General features: G+C 25.0%; 1 protein-coding gene across 1 annotated transcript in view; it reads right to left on the reverse strand.

The window, feature by feature from the left end:
* Positions 1–15,274, reverse strand: part of LOC114126334 (probable G-protein coupled receptor CG31760) — an 88,486-nt gene extending 73,212 nt beyond the window's left edge. Inside the window, exon 1 of the mRNA XM_050201026.1 lies at positions 14,340–15,274. Coding sequence (XP_050056983.1) covers positions 14,340–14,843 — 504 coding nt within the window. The 5' untranslated portion in view covers positions 14,844–15,274. The remainder of the gene's footprint in view (positions 1–14,339) is intronic.
* Positions 15,275–15,493: the final 219 nt, after the last annotated feature.

A 15,493-nucleotide genomic window follows, 5' to 3' on the forward strand; every position in this document is an offset into this window, starting at 1 on the left:
TACCACTTTTTTTTCACACCAATATTAAATAAAACTTAGATAGAAATACCAAATCTTCTACGAACCGATTAAATCATTAATTTTATCAGAATGATTGAAATAGTGCAAAAATAACCATATATAGGTAAGTACAAAAAACAGTTAACTAAAAAATACCTCTCCTATTTTTATTATTATTATTATTTTTTTTTTGTCAATATTGAAATTGCACTAACTAAATAATTTATACTAGACACTACCATAGGTATAAAAACTACAATTTATGAAAATCGACCTTGATGTGACACAGTTAAGTACACAATATTTGTAAGTTATACAGTCAAATTCCAGAATACTGCAATCATCAACTTAGAGGTGTAAAATACTATGATAAAATCACATTCCAAAAAATGTATAATAAATAAGATAGATCTGGAGAATTATTTGTTTATAGTAATCATTCACCTTTAATGAACTATACTAAAGAGTTTTATGTCCTTACATGTAACTTTAAAAATTCTATCGAAAACTTTTCATTTAAACCACTTGTCGTCATCGATTGCATAAATCAAAACTGGATCATTTCATAACACATAATCTTATAAGTATTTCAATATATTATTCCACGATATTTTACATATTATTTATTTAACTAATGCAATTTAAATATTTGTGTATACTTATTAAAAGACATCAAGGGGTTAATCTCAATTAAAATTCAGATGTTCAAAAATCAATAAAATCATAAACTCCAAATCTTATTTTTCATCCTTTAATAGTGAAATTCCATTTTTTTCTAGCCATAATAGTAAAAAAAAAGTATATTATACTTATTTATTGAAAGAGAAACGAGTTTGCATTATAAAATTGATTTATATAATGAAGATATTTTGATTCAATTCCTAAAATTATTTCACTTTTTTTTTTTAAATGACCAAAATATTTTAACAGTGAAAAACTTACTGGTGAAATATTGTATCATGGATATAAACGTGTTAATATTGTTTAATTTGGTTATCACGGGTGAGAACATCTATTAAAAATGTCATTCAATACAACAAACACAAGTTGAATTCCTATCTCAATGGAATCTATTTACAAAGCGAGCTATACTGACTGGCATGTGAATTGAGGAATAGATACTCAAACAGAAACTCTAATCGAACTTTGTGTTTTATATTTGTTCATCTTTTTCAACAGTCGAAGTCAGATAATACGGCTGACTTTAATATGTTAGTAGGACAAATTTAATATTCATGAAAGGAGGTAAAGATACATTGGTTTACTCCTCGCAATGAATATTTTATGAATTATGTGATTGATAAGGAATTATTTTAAAAGATTTCTTGATCATTGTAGATTTAGACTTAAATTAGAACTTTTTTAATAAAATAAAGCTGAAACTATGTTTTAAGAACAACAAAACCTAGGTTAGTTAGGTAAAACCTAACTACTTTTAATAGTTTCTATAATGGATTAATCTTAAAATTTTGTAAAATGTCATTAAGGATGTGAAACAGAGTCATGAAGAATGTTTTTAACATATTATACTAAATGATTTAAATTATGTATTATATTAGGAGTATTTTATTATTGAATCCCATACGCTATAAGTCCATACTAATTTAGTTTATTATATTATTTAGATATTTATTTTATCTATTATTTATTTTAATAGTTTGATTTTTTTAGTTCAAGAATTCTTAAGTGTAAAAAAATAATGTATATTAAAATAAACAAAAAAGCCTATATTTAATTGACATGTTATATAGTATATATATTTAAAGTATTATCCAATATTATATTATTATATTCTATAATACCATGAAAAATAAATTTTAAAACACATTTTTATGAAATGACATTTAATAGATTCAATTTAAAAATCTATGTTAAATGTATATTTTTTTTTCTATTACAATACATATATATATATATATATATATATATATATAAATAAAAAGTAAATATATAGATATATTTAATGTCTAAATTTAAATATATAAAACAAACTACATAAATGGTCAATTGAAAATACGTATGAATATCTAATGAATACCTACTAGTATGATAAATAACTAATAACACAAAAATATTGGGATTTTTAATAAAAATGTTAATGTTACTTTCTTGGTTCATCCATTCATTTTAATCTCATCTTGTTCAACTAAATGCTTGAATATAATTTTGATTAACTCTGTAAAATTATTTTTCTGAGCTTTAAACCTAATATTTAAGTGCAATTTTTAATTATTATGTTTATTATATTTTAGAGAGTATGTTTTTACGGCGATATTCAGCTCTCTGATAATGTTTGTTAAAAAGATACTTGAAATATAACGAAATGACATTTCTGAGGATTTATTCCTTTTCATTAAATCTAATATTCATAAATCTCCTCATACTATCTACTATTTTAGTAGCTTATACGGTATTGAATCTATATTAAAAAAAATAACAATTTGTTTGTATACATAACGGATTTTTTTTTATGTAAATGTAATATAATATTACTATACATTAAAACCAGTAGGCCTGAGCAAACTTTAAGTTTATCTTCACATCATTCAAGAATATATTTATTACATGTATAAGATATCAAATTTTAATAACAGTAAACAATATTAATATTACTTTCTTATTTTGAAATATATATATATACATAAATGTAATTTATGATTTTTCCAATGTTTTAGTTAAATAACGTGTTGAATAATATAATAAAATGTAATTATTATTGTATTTATTACAAACGAATTGGATTAACAATAATAAATGAAAATATATATAAATTCAAATGAAAGTCCTCAAACATTATAAATATTCACAGAGCTAAGTACTTAGCTAGGTACTTACAAATTAATTATAAAAATATAATTTTCAAATATATATGAAAAAAAAAAATGTTATTATTTAATTAATGGTATAATAATCACAAAAATATAAATAACCATTTATATTTATTTATTAATAACAAAAATAATTAAAATTAAGTTCCCCCACAGGGATAATACAGATGTGTAAATTACATATCGTAATAAAAACTTATCATGTAAATTAACAAGGTACAAACAAAGAAGAAAAATAATAAATGGGTAATTCTACAAATAACGTACAGTACACAATACTCTCACAACCGTATAGGAATATAATGTAATATAACGTATATTATATGCATCTAATAATAATTAAGATTTTGAATAATACTATTAAAATATATTATTATTGTTTTTTTTTTTTTTGTTTTGTACATTAATTAAACCATCAAAATAATATTAAGTAAATCATTTTTCTAATAGTATGCTAAAGCTAATATTATAACTTAATGTTAATAGTTTAAGTTTAACATTTTGAAATCACTCTCTTTATAATCAAATATTTAATCAATCATCATTAATAAAATAGTTAAAAAATTATACAACTATCTTTCTTTATAGTATATTATAAATTTAGTTTTTTTCTACTAGTATATTAAATTAAATAATGATACAAAAAAATAATTATTGAACTTATGTTCATAATACTAACATTACATTAGCATATTATATAAATAATATAATGTGATATTTTAAGCGTATATCATCAGTCATGTAAGATTACAATGTCTATAGAAATATAACAATCCAATAAAATTCATAAAAAACACATTTTATTGTTACATTAGTTTTAATTGTATTTACTAGTAACAAAGTTTATACAAAAGTAAAATCATTTAGTGAATCATAATTTAATAAGATTTATTCAATACTAGTAATCTGGATTAAAGTTATAATTAATTAATAAGTGTCACTTAATTTATTTGTTTATCATCATAGAAAAATTACTACAATTAAATAATTATATATTGCACTTCAATGAACATAAATTTTTAATATATTATATTTTAGATTTTAAGTGAAGCGATGGATGTATTGATTTTAAAAAAATGTGAGTTTTTTTTTGTCTTGAGAAAGTTTTTGAAACTCTAAAAGTACTTTAATTTTAAAATTTAGGAGTTTGTGGTAGAAAATTAGATAAATATATTATTGAAAAATTCCTAGTACTTAGGAAATAATTAGGAAAAACAGAAATTATTACATAACACCGGTATTTTATTAAATCATTTTTTTTTTTTTTTGTTATTTAAAAATTAATAAGATTAGATATTTTTATACAATATCCTATACGTAATACAATTAAAATATTTTTGATAATAATTGTTGACTATAATACATAAATATATAAAAAGTTTTAGATTTAATTAATGATATTGATCTTTAATTTTATTTATCATCGATACACAAATTTTCATTTTATTAAAACTAAAAACGTTTAAAAACTCAATAAAATGTTTTTAATAAGTTTTTCATATACCAAATAAAAATATCAAAAATACATGATCATATATATATATATATATATATATATATATATATATATATATTGACTGTTTTGAGTTAAACATTGTCAAAATTCATCAAAATCAATAGAAAATCCATAGAATCATTTTGCAGTTAAATAATAATAAAAAAAAATTAATATTTATATATCTATCTATGGTTTGAAAATTTAATAATATGTGTTAAGTGTTTATACACTATCTCTAAATTATTAAAAATGTAACATAAGATTCTTCAATACTTGTTTTCGTAACCATTTAGAAATATTAAAGATATGGGCACGATTTTTTTATAAGAATTTAAAGTTTAAATTTTGGAAATAATCACAGTTTATCAATTTTTTTCTTGCTTAATAATTTATAAAATGTTTAACTCATAAAACTAAGGTCTATCAATTTAATACAGTTTTTCTTATAAGTATTTAAAATGATTGTAGTTACACCAGTTTAGTTCTTTATCGAGGATGAGACCTATAAGATACTATATTAAATTATCATAAAATGAATCATTCTTGTTGTTGAACTAAATTGTCTTGGATGTTATTTGTGGCAGTTATTATATCGGAGTTAGATTAAAATATAGCTGTATCATCGTTAAAAGTTGCTAGAGTGACTGTGGTAGGTTTATTGTATGTATATTATGATGAATAGAGAAAGGAATACTGCCTTGGGGTACGCCTGGTTTTTATAGAAAATAGGTTGAATAGTTTTTCTTCAGATCTTACAAAAAATTTGCAATTTGAAAGGAATAAGAATTATTTGACAGGGATCTTATATTTGTATTTTTTGTTAAATTTTTGACCTAGAAACATTATTTTTCCGATAATTTATTTATTTAAAAAAAAAAAGACCACAGCAATATCACATGTCTATAAATAGTTTTAATTATATGCTTGGTTGACTAAACTCAAATACAAACCGATATTGAACAATGCTACAACCAACTTTTGTTCATACATTTTCGCTATTATAATTCTATAATATCCTTGAATATGTATAGATAAATTATCTAAACTTTAGAGAACAAATAAATTACAAAATTACATTTCAAGATATTCTTTTATAATAAGTTTCCTCTGCAAATTCATGTTTCACACTATTTTATTTTTAAATATATTATCACAGTGCATACGAGTAATTAATAAAAATAGGCAATACATAGTATACTTATACTTTAATTTTTTGAATAACTTTGCATAACATGATAAAACTATTGTACTTAACACAAATTAGTCATTATTATTGAATTTATGTACGATTTCTTTAAATATTTATTTTTATGTTCATTAATTTGTATAATGAATTATTTTTAAATTTGATAACTTGACTGACAATATATTGTGTTGTATGTTTAGGTGTGAAATGTATATATTATAGTATGAATGTGTTTGATAATAATAAAACTTAATTAGGTATAATATAATTTAAATGCTTTATATATCTCATTGTCATAATGATGAATTTATTTTAAAAAATTGTAGTAAGTAATAGCTGTTAACCATATACTATATAAACCTTTTATTTTTAGTAATTATTTATTCTGTTTTCATAATAACATCACAAAGTTAAAAAACAAATTTAGTAATCAATCTTTATATTGAATGACTTAATACAGAAATGTATAATAGGTATTTTTGAGAAAAATAATAACGTCACACAGTTCTTGTAATAAATTAAATTAACTTAAAAAAAAAAAAAAAATCTTCAAGTGAATAACCACTCTGCTTTTACAGTATAAATATTAAATATACTTGACATTGAGTAGGCCACTACTGCAGCAATGATTTTTATGAATGAAACATATCGATGCTGATATATTGTATTCATGAATTATTATATACTATTAAAACGGTTCAGAGTGGAATTTTTGGTAACCATAGTTGCCAAACAATTATTTCAATAATAATATAATATCTACATTTTAAAATATGTTTATATTTTTTTTTTCAAAATTATTTAAATTGTCGTGGGTAATGTCTAACTTCAATTTCCAAAGTAGAAACAAAGATCCATTTTTTTTTTTTTTACAGAAATAAATCTACCTTAATTTTATTTGTTAAGGCATACTACAAAACATTTTTTGAAAATACACATAAAAAAAAAAATCACAATATATTCTTTGTTACGCTCAGAAATTAAAATATAATCACATTCACTTCATAATTATTCCATAAATAAAAATATAATTTAAGTAATTACTATTATATTTTGTGCTAGTAGGTATAATACCTATTAAATACAGTTTAATTGATTTTTGGTTCAATATATTTATTCAAAATATTTCATACCTTTTTATATTCATTGAAATCATTAAATTTAGCTGAAATTTGAATTAAGTCTACGTGAGCCACTTCAATACTCATCTTAATCAAAAATATTCACTCTATGATGAGCTTATTCAAAGATGCATTTGAACAAATACAATGATTTTTATTTTATAGTTAAATAAAGCGTAGAAAACTACATTTTAAATTTATGGACATTTGATTATGTATTATAAATATATACTGCTTGATAAATAAACTCAACCAACCACTGAATCCCCTAATCGTATTTCCTGTCTACCAATTTATCTAAATGCAGCGAAAAATAAACACTATATATATTTGGGAGCTTAAAAACAATCTGCCAACTTCAAATAAATTAAAAATGCATTTAATTTTGAATATTCATCATGCTAAATACTTTTAAGTGATTTATATTTAAATGTTGGGACGCCATATATATATATACATTATATTGTTATGTGTATGAGAGTGGAAGAAACTAATACATTAATATGATTATAGAAATATAGACCATAGACAAAATAATCGTTCATACAAAGCTTTTAAATGTTATTTTTGGTAAAAAATATTCAATAATTGAATCAAATGAATGATAAAAATAATAAAAATTATGATAAATAATCATCAATAAACATAAATAAAAACAAATTAAAATCATATACTTGCAACTTAAAATAAATATTTAAAATTATAGTCATGTGGAATAGTTTCTACCTACTCAAATTTAATATTCATAATTTGGTTTGTTATTTTATTATTATTTACGCTTAAAAAACTTCAGCGATGTATGTATTATAATATTTAATACTATAACATTAAAATTATACATAATGTATAACTAGGTTGTATTTTTATAGGTCCACATTAAACTTTAATAATATAATATTATTATACTATTCCATGTTTTTCATAATAATATAAGTAGGCATAAGTATGAAACGTACTTGTTCATGATTGCATGTGTCATTGACTTATGTAACGGGATTTAATGGTGACTAGTAGTTGTTAGTTGTTACACTCCTGAAGAATAATTATTATGAATCCACCACTTAATGTTCATTAAAATATTTCAGTAAAACTAGATAACAAAAAAAACACAACACTGAACTGTAGTGTTTTTAATTTTAAAATTATTATATTACCTATTTTCCTTAATAAACATTGTATAGATAATTATTATAAATTTTAATTTATTTAAAATTTAAAACAAATATTATTAAAATTAAAAAAAAAGTGGTCAATATAAAGGTCGTAATATATTGTGTAATTCATTTAAATATAAGTTTCTATGATAGAACAATTATTTAAAACCAATAAGTCATCAAAATATATAAAACTGTAAAATATAAAATGCGTATTAGTTTAATTTAAAAGGTTTATGGATGAACCTAATGATAAGCGCACCTAGCTTCTAAAATGGTATACCCATTGGCTATAAATTGTATTAAATATGTCATACAACTGTATTTCTCAATATTTGTTTGTATGTGACCCAATACATTTGCCAATTTTTTTATTTATGGGATGTTATCCAATATATCCATTTTACACTCGATTAGATACATTTTAATTCTTAAATATTTATAGAATTGTAATAATATTTCGATATTTCAATTCAATGAAAATATAAATTTCCATATTAAAAGATTAAATAGCATATAATAGTTTTATAAAAATAAAATAACAATTTAGTGACCTATACAATATTATTCAAATTTCAAAATTGTGCCCCAACTCAAAGATTAAAAAAAAGGTAGATAATTAATACACTAATTGATTCATAATAGTTATGTTAGGTTCAAATATTATGTGCCAAATAACATATTTAAATATTATTTTTTAATTTGATAATATTATAACCATTATATTAATTTGTTTTTATTGTACTAAACACTACCAATTTGCGCATACAATAATAAGAGTTATAATAAACTGCCATATTTATCTATAGTTTACTAGGTACCCCCTTATATTAAAGACAATATTTAATAAATTCAGTGTTCAATTTTCAGCTATTGTGTCATACTTATGATTTTTATAAAGAATTTTTTGATGAATCATAAAGAAACACTACTATCTCTTTTTCTCAGTTGATACACAACCAATTCCCGACTATTGCATTCTAACTCTTATCCTGGTTTTACAACTTAAATATCCTCAGGAAATTTATAATATCCTTTTCTCGTGTTCAATTTAATCACACCTTAATTTCTTATCACTATTTTAAACTTTTATTGGACGATCCACTAATTTTCATATAATATTTAATCTTCAAAATTGACATTCCTCATCTAATTTTAAACTGTCTTAAACGCCACTACAAATCACAATATGCTTTATTATTGTAGTTTTTTTAAATTATTAAATCAATATAAACTTCAATATTAAAATTATTTTCTTCCCCTTCTAAAAAAAAAAAAAAGAAAAATGTATTTGTTTCTAAATCTATCAAATCAACCATGCACTTTATACAACTTAATTTTGTATATTAATATTTTAAAAATCACTTACAATTTCAATTGAAATATATTTTACGACTGAAATGTGTTTGAGTAACAATACTAAGAAATGGATGAATTAGCTATCTAGCATTAAAATAAAATATTACAAATTCTCAAATTGTAGTCATTGATAGGGGTAATTAAATCTGTATTCAATAATCATAGTTACAAATGATCTACAGTACTTTGTATAATTATGTTATATAAATTCTCTAATCATATAATATAAATACAAAAATTTTTATTACCTATTGAAAAATAACATTTGTTGACCTTATTAATAAAAATACTAATTAAAGATCCATAGAAGTAAAAACACAAGCATTAACAAATTGATTAAATATATAACATTACAACATCATAAATTATATCACTCCCAGGTAACTTTTCTTTTTTAGAAAAGTGAATTTCAATTTGTTACAATTTTTATTTTAAATAAAAAAAACAACCAATTATTTAATATTTTTCTATAGATATTTATATTTATAATTGTAGATATCATTATTATTATTATATTTTTTTTTCCAAAATCAATAGTTGGATAGATAACGCATTTATTTCGCTATAAGCTAAGGTATTTAAAATATATTGTTGATTACATAAAAGAATAACAAAATTGACATTCATACACCAAACCGTTTTACATTATTCATACTATATTTTTAACTTTACTTAAATAATGAATAATTTTTAAACAAATAATAATTAGAATTGACTGTATCGCAGTACCTATATTTAATACTTACTCTATTTCTCTAATTTTTGTTTTAAAATAAAAATAAGATTGTAATTTATATTTGATATCATAATATTATATTATGTTTTTATTTTATCAAAGTAATGAAATTAAATTTACTTATTGGTTGAATTAATTATGGTATTTTTATTTAATTTTATCTTAAATTATTATTGAATACCTATTATTAATCAAATTTTTAAAACCGAAATCGAATCAATTTAACATAAGTATTTCTCCTTTATATCTCGTAACCCACGTCTTATTATTTTTTTCTCAACACATTTTTTTTTATACTTAATATTGTAAATGTTTTTTATCTTCAATAAAAATCAGCTAATACTAAAAAAAAAAAAATCTGTTTTATATTATGTACGTGGTTTTTTCGCTTAAATTTAACCTATTTGTTAATACATAAATTACACAAAATAAAATAAACATTTTTATAGTATTACAATAAAATGTGTACCGATTTATTCAAGTATTCCGTACTATTATAATTATAGTTCATATGTAGATAAAATAATATCAATGCTTAACAATCTAAAGTATAAAGTTTTCCGTGTACACATAGAAAACTAGAACATAATACAAGATATCGTAATAAAGAATAAAACATTGAAGAACTAACACCGATTGAGAAAAGTATCTTATGACCTATTAGATGGCCGTATAAGATAACTAACTGTATGAGACTAATGCAATATGTTTTGTAGTCCATGAGTGTTGATGATAATATCAGTAGTTCATGATTTTATCCATCAATTGTTAGGGGAGTGTAGAAAATAGATGGTCCTGCACATACATTTTCATCAAATACTGTTCAGGGAAGTATATTTCTTGGTTTTTTTTTTCTATCAAATTTAAAGTAAAATAAATAAATATTAATTTAAAAATTTACGAGAAATATGTACTTAAATGCGAATATACACAAATACTCGGTAAAAAATAATATTTAACCTTTCACAGGTGTGTTAGGATTCATAAAACTTCATGTGATACTATTAGCAATCGAACTTTATCAAATTGTATCTTCCATAAAGTCCTTCTTTATCTAGTACTTTATAATTATTTAAATTGAGTTTTATTAAAAATTACTATACATATATTATAGTATGTTTAATCATTATTGTAATAATTATATTACGTTCGTGAGCGATATCGGTTTTTGAGTATTTTAAACACTAATACATTATTTATGTATAATTTTATTTATTTTTACTATACTTTCATATGTAAAGGAATTACTATGAAATTAAAATAATTTATTATGTTAATTGTTAATAATAACTTTAGGTTGTTTTATACTTCAACAAATAAAAAAAGAAATATATCATCAACACTATATTAAGGGATAAATAAAATGCAGAATATGACAAAAAAGTATATATTACTATTTTTTTGTAATATGTAACAAATGTTTACATCACAAAGTTATATTTTTAAAGATTAATATTAAACATGTTAACTTCTCTAAATACCTTCTCTTAATAATAGAACATAATACATAGTTATAATTTATGCATTGAACGATTTACTGGAAAATATTTATTTAGTACTTGTTTTTTTGTTCCTCTTATTTTAAATTTTAGGTATATGACTTCAATGATAATAGTGATTTTCAGCCAAAAAAGTTTTTAATGGATCTTATTGTATTAGAATAAAAGTCATGCATTATTTTAAGCGGATAATCACAAAGTCATAAATGCCCGTAATAACCTTTGATAATAATATAGTTTCAAGCAAATACGATAAGCACACGAATGTCCATCTGTTTGCGTAAACATTTTAACCGGATAAATTAAAAGTTTTCATCCTATACCTAATAAAACAAAACAAAAAAATTATACAAATACTAGTGACGACCATTACTAACTATGGTCTATATGATATATGATTAAAATGTAAAACTAAAGTAGTAGGAAGTTTGATGACGGTGACCATATATACGTATAATTACGTGCATAACCGCATTGCAGATAACGATGAAAGTATATACGATATTTGAGATTTTTGTTTAAGTAGTTATTTGTGACGAACTATTATTATATGTCTTTGATGCTATACAAATTTTAAACAATAACAATTTCATTACGTATTGTTATACTAATCAAATCATACATAACGATACATAACGATAATGTAAGAAATTACTGGACTAAACGTTAATACTAGGTGGCTTGGTAATGAAGTCATACCTATATCTATTACTTTGTATATTGTATGTAACTGCAAAGATGGTTCTCTTTATATCATTAATATCAACGATAAACTAGAATAGTAGAATAATGTTAATACCGATAAATATATATATATATATATATATATATATACATTGTATATAGATATAATAATCAATTACTTAAGTTTAAAGTAATGTTGTAACTGCCACCGTTAAATTTTAATTTAAAGAGTAAAACATGTATAGTAATTAAAATGTCGCAATTTATTTTTTAATATTTTTGTAGGATTAGTTTGGGTATTTTTTTTTTCGAAAATATTAATTGATCAATCAGAAAAAAGATTTATGGCTTCGTTATTGTATTTTAAGTTAAATAATAGTATTTCTGATTAAACATAATATGTGTGTTATTTTGATTTAATTAAAATATTATGACCTAGAAGTCAGCATATTATCTTCAAGTTTAATACATTCAAATTGATTGTAACAATTAGTATTATATATTTTTACTTGTTTCTTAAAAGTACTATTTTTATTTTTCACCGTGGTAATCACACAATACTTGCCTGCCTAAGTTCTAATTAACGATCATTGTGTACAACATGTACATTAAAAGTAAATCACATGGTTTTTAATCGATAATTTGTTAATTGCACAAACATTTTTACAGAAAAAAAAATAGTATAGTATATACTATTTTTGAACGAAATTATAATATTTAGTTGTACAAAATGAATGATAATGGATGTATATATTGTATACTGTCAATAAATAAAAAAATAGTTATGGGTAAAATATTATTAGTTTAAGTTGTGTTATTTTATAACTTAAAAAGAATAATTTAGTTTATAAACATTAAACGTTTGAACGCGATAAATGTTTTTATGTTGACAGATGAATTATCATATAAATGTATAATAAATGTATAGACGGTAAACATTTTTGTAAGAGGTGATAATGTACCAGTCAAATTCTAAGCGATTTTCAAATAATATGTATAATATGGTGTGAAACAAAGGTTATTGAACAAACACGATATAATATCAACTAATTTAATAACTATTTTTTTTATTTACTACCATTCTAAGTTCCGTTATCTTATTTATACAAATTATTGTTGTATTGTTTGATATTTATTGAACAACAATTCAAAGACAAATATTATTGTTGTAGGAATAATATTATTAAGATCACAAATTTATCGTGCATACAGAATACGGGGATGAAATGCAATGGTGAAAGGTCAGTTAAAGTTAACCCATATTTTTTTCTCTATCCCATAAGTCCCTATTCTAACATAACTACACATTAAGGTACAATTCGTAGAATAGCTGGTTTTATTTAAAATAATAATATTACTGTCAATAATAATCGTATACATAGACCTCGCTTAATCGTCTACGATAGATAAATAATAATACGGTATATTTAATTTATATTTATTAAAATGGTTATATCAATTTAAAAAAACAAAAAACTTATAAACAGCTATAATATTATATCATAACATAGATAGATAAAATATTTTATTTCAGCGGTTGACAATAAAAAGCTATGTTTTTATATCAAGTGCTATTAGGGTTATGTAAAATAACTGTAGCTGAATTGACATAATATTTGATATAACGCATAATAAACTCTTATAACGTGTTATAAATATTCTGTTTATTATAATCTACTTAGTATGATAAGCTAAAAATGTAATTTAGAGGCTTATATCACTACAATTTACCTAAATAATATTTGGAAAATCAATCTTATTTATAATTAATAACGGTTTAATAAGTGTAGACTTAGTTTAAAAAAAAAAAAATAATAAAAACAAAACAAAAATCTCGAATGTCAATATACGTAAATTGAAATTAAAGTAAAGAAAATAAATCGAATTTCAATCAAAAAATGTATTGAAGGTTCTCATGGGAATTTGTAAGATTTAAATTTGTTTGAGTGGAAAATTAGTTATTTCGGTGTCGAAATATTAAATAAATAAATCAAACGCTTATAGCCGGTCGGTTTCGTATCGGGCATGGCTGTGTCGATCGACGTTACTCGGAGTTATCTCGCTCGACTTGGGCTCGATCGCGGCAGTTAAGTCCCGAGCACGTCACTCGTGATAATATCGAGACCGAGACGTGTCGATCGTATTTTATAATAATATTAAAACGGTAGTAATTCGTATTTCAGCGGCGGTCATATAGTAGTTAGTAAACGGGCGAGTTAGGCGGTGAAAGTCGACCGCGCTAACAGCACTCATTAACAGTACAAGCGTCAGTACCTGAGCGTATCTGTCCACGACCCCTTCGCCCATGTTCAGATCCGTGCCGGCCGTGCAGTTGTCGCCCAACTGCTGTTGCGACTCGACGATGCGGAGCAGCGCGTTCGCCTTGTGCCGGTGGTGCTGTTGCTGCAGTCCGAAATCGTCCGACGACGACGACGGCGGCGACCTCAGCGACGGCGGAAGCGTCGGCGGCGGCAGCGGAAGCGGGCCGGACGACGTGCCGCCGCCCGGGTCGTGCAAGCGTCCGGCCGCGGTGGTGGTCGCGACCACCGTCGACGGTTGCACGTCGTTGTGCTGTTGTTGCGCCCACCTGGCCATCCTGGACCGGCCGTGCCGGACGGTGACGGCCATGGCGCTGAGCACCCACATGGACACCACGGTGGCCACTAACATGGCTGCGGCTGTTGTCGCGACGACGGCAGTAGCGGCGGCGGCGGCGGCGGCGATGGCCACACCGAACCGGTAACGGTGGTCGCCGGCGGCGGCGACACAGCGTTCCATCGGCGGGCCGGCCGGCCGCAGCAGGCCATCGTCGCTGCGCGGGCGGACGGACGGACGCGTCCGATCTTCCGGCGAATCCGTCGGGCGAGACTACGCGCTGTCTTCGCTAATCCGCTTCTCGTCTGTCTTTACTCTACCGTCGTCGGCGGTAAATACCGGGTTACCGTCGTCGGCGGTAAATACCGGGTTACCGCGTCCGGGACGCGGAAACGGTCGCGTCGCGCGAAAACTCGTCGGCCGTGCCGTCGTCGTCTCCGCTTCGGGTCGTAATATTCACACGCGTTCGTTTGACGGGCGTTTTGCGACGTGCGGACCCGGTGGAAGCCGTCGAACGACTAACGGACCGTCTCGACATTGGCGCGCGCGGATTACGAGGGCGACAAGGGCGCCACGCGTAACGGCCGTGCACCACGCTCTCCGATCGCCGCCGCCGTCGCGAGCTCGCGAGCTTCATCGCTACCGCCGTAGGGGCATACGACGGAAGATATCAGTGTCATAGGCCGGTGCGATCGGTGTTGACATTACGCACAATCGACAAATCAAATGGTTTTGGAATTTACACTTATTGTCGTGACGTATTTAATACGATTCACACGATGGTTATAGTTTATATACATATATTATGTATATTATTATTTATTTATTATTTT

Source organism: Aphis gossypii, chromosome 2 (genome assembly GCF_020184175.1).
Source record: "Aphis gossypii isolate Hap1 chromosome 2, ASM2018417v2, whole genome shotgun sequence".
NCBI classification, from domain to species: domain Eukaryota; kingdom Metazoa; phylum Arthropoda; class Insecta; order Hemiptera; family Aphididae; genus Aphis; species Aphis gossypii.